Here is a 2,730-nt window from a genome sequence, read left to right as displayed (position 1 = left end):
GCCATGAAGATGCTCCTTTGTTTTGGCACAGTTAAGAGAATTGGTTGGTTCTTGGTTGGTAGATAACCAATGACAATTTGTCTAGTCCAAAACAAGAGAATCCATTTTTTTTTTTTTTGACAAGCCCAATATAATGACTAACATCAATGTTTTTCTTCCGTCCCCCTACTCCCCACCCCCCTCCTCCACCCCCTTCCTCCAAAAGACAACAATTCACCATCTAAAATTAATGAAGATAAAAGGGGCACGTTTTTAGAGTGCAATGCGCCATGAACTAGTCATCTACTTGTAGAACTCCATGACCCACGCGTTACACACAAAAAATTCTACCCTTATACCTCTAAATCCTGCTGCAGTAGCCAAATCAAGAAACTCTGCTTCGGATCTCTCTTTTCCTCCAGGGTTTTGAGCCATCATGATTAGATCAGACTGGCAAATGGCTTTGATGCATGCACTAGTACCAGGAACCACAGGAACAATTGCATCTACAACTATTACCTTTCCATCCTTTGGTAGAGCCTTGAAACAGTTCATTAGCAACTTCAAGCAACGACCATCATCCCAATCATGAAGTATCAACTAGAAAAGTATTCATGTAAAAAGCATCATAAGAAAGAAGAGAACGACAAAGAACGTAACAATTATTCTGTGGTCCATATCTTACAGAGGACACTTCAGAATCTGTTTAAAGTTGTAAAACAAGCAACTCGAACTACAATAATTAGTTTGAGAAGATTGACATAATATATTGTTCAGAGGGACCATTTCTTAAATAAGTATTGTATGCTTAATTGTTGCGACTGGTAACTCATTAGTCCTAATAAGAATTCCTCAAGAGTTCAACTTACCCTCAGAAAAATGGCATCCCCTTGTGGAACACTGTCAAACATGTCTCCTCCAACATGTTCTACCCCTGCAAAATTCACCTTAATAAGAATAGAAGCTAGAAGACCACTATGAAAGAATGTTATACGAGATGAAAGAAATTATGGTTTTTAAACAATTCTGTAGATAGGGACTGCAAATAAGGTAATCAGCTCCATATGACATATGCAAGTTTCTTTACCCAACAAAAGGTTTAAGATAGAGAACTCAGCGATAGTTGTCTCTATTCCACAATACTATGTCTCTAATTCCTAAGTATATTTTGCATCTTAATGAAGTTTATGAAATAAGTATTGGCACCTGCTTCCTTCTTCATTCTTTGCATGCTATCTACTATTTGTCAATCAAACTAAGCATATGATTTCAAGAGAAAGGACAGAATTATACCAGGATATACCGGTGCATGTTGAATAACATGTGGCAAATCAAAATTAATACCCTTGAGACTTGGGTATTTAGCTGTGATCACGCTGAGGGTAACTCCAAGGCCACCACCAACATCTACCAAAGTTTTGAGGTGCTCAAAACCTTTGTAGCGTTCAACCATTCTGTTAATGGCAATAGTTGTGCGGTTGACCATTGCCTTGTTGAAGACCTCATTGAATCTGGGATCTCTAGCAGGGTATTCAAATGCATGCATACCATGTACCCTATCAAACGGAACTCCTCCTTCACGAACTGCATCTTCTAATTGGTACCTAAATTAGGCGGATTTGATGAAGATTTTTCTACAAACCAAACTACCCTTACCTTATAACTGCTATGAATAAAAGCAATTGATACTTAACTATCCATGCAAAAACAGAAATTTGACGGACTACGGGGGTGGGACTTTAGAAACATAATATACAGCCAAATTATGCTCTGACTTGAAGGTGGCATTTGCAAATCCAAGGACTTGTACTTTCCTGTAAAGGTACTTTCCTGTAAAGGGCATGAATAAGTGTTGAATTGGAACGTTTGGTTTCGAAAAGAAAGTTTCTGGAACCATTTTTTGGACACTAATTCTGACCAGGTATTCGGTCTTCCACAAAATAGTGCAATGAATTTTTACGTATTACATAGAAGCGAGCAAAAGTCTTGCCCAGTATTGCCCAACAAGCCGTGAGAGATAAAGTAAAAGCTTACTTGAAAGTAATAGATTTAGAAGCAAATAAAAGTGGAAGTGAAAACACTGACCAACTGTCAATGAAGACCTTATCTTGAACCAAGGCCAGCAGGGGGCCTAGTGAAACTCCTCCTCCTGCTCCATATGTTTTATTCTGCACAAAGTATTTGGCCACCGGTGTCAATCCATACACTCTTCTTTGGCTACTTATACTAGCATCCGCCTCGGCAACAGAGCAGGTGAGCACCGAGAAGCTAGCCAGGAGCCGCAACATCCTATCCAGCATAGCAGCCGCGTCTGGGTTTTTAGGACACACCTGAGCCGCAATGTCCCATGGCGACAATTGTGCACCTGGACCTGCTTCGGCAATGACCTCCAACACATCGAGCCGGATAACAGCCAGCAGCACCATGGGCAAAGATACAGAGGTGACCAGTTGCATCGCGTACGAGAAGTGTTGCTCTTCTTGCTCATCTAGTCCTGCTTCAACAACAACATTGTTGGTTGCTTTTGACAAAGAATCCATAGTCACTACCGCTACTACCAGTAACTCTATAGATGATGATAGATCCCAGCTAGGCTATGTGTATATATATTCAGATTAGAGCTCAAGTGAGTAACAGTGAGGGCCGAGTAGCACTGAAAATAGCTTGTTTCCCATTTCCTGCTAATCTAACGGCGCTATACCATTTGTCCCGCTCCCTGTACCCTTCAATCATTAAATAGGTATTTTTGGG

General features: G+C 40.4%; 1 protein-coding gene across 1 annotated transcript; it reads right to left on the bottom strand.

The window, feature by feature from the left end:
* Positions 1 to 226: 226 nt before the first annotated feature.
* Positions 227 to 2,520, bottom strand: LOC140035442 (cathecol O-methyltransferase 1-like). Its single transcript, XM_072076488.1, has 4 exons — positions 2,065 to 2,520; positions 1,273 to 1,583; positions 849 to 913; positions 227 to 579 (listed from the first exon to the last, which is right to left on the bottom strand). Exons 1-4 carry the CDS (start codon positions 2,517 to 2,519, stop codon positions 283 to 285), a joined length of 1,128 nt encoding a protein of 375 aa, XP_071932589.1. The 5' UTR covers position 2,520; the 3' UTR covers positions 227 to 282.
* Between the last annotated feature and the right edge of the window lie 210 nt (positions 2,521 to 2,730).

This window comes from Coffea arabica, chromosome 2c, assembly GCF_036785885.1.
Source record: "Coffea arabica cultivar ET-39 chromosome 2c, Coffea Arabica ET-39 HiFi, whole genome shotgun sequence".
NCBI lineage: Eukaryota > Viridiplantae > Streptophyta > Magnoliopsida > Gentianales > Rubiaceae > Coffea > Coffea arabica.
This window is presented reverse-complemented; position numbering and strand designations above follow the sequence as displayed.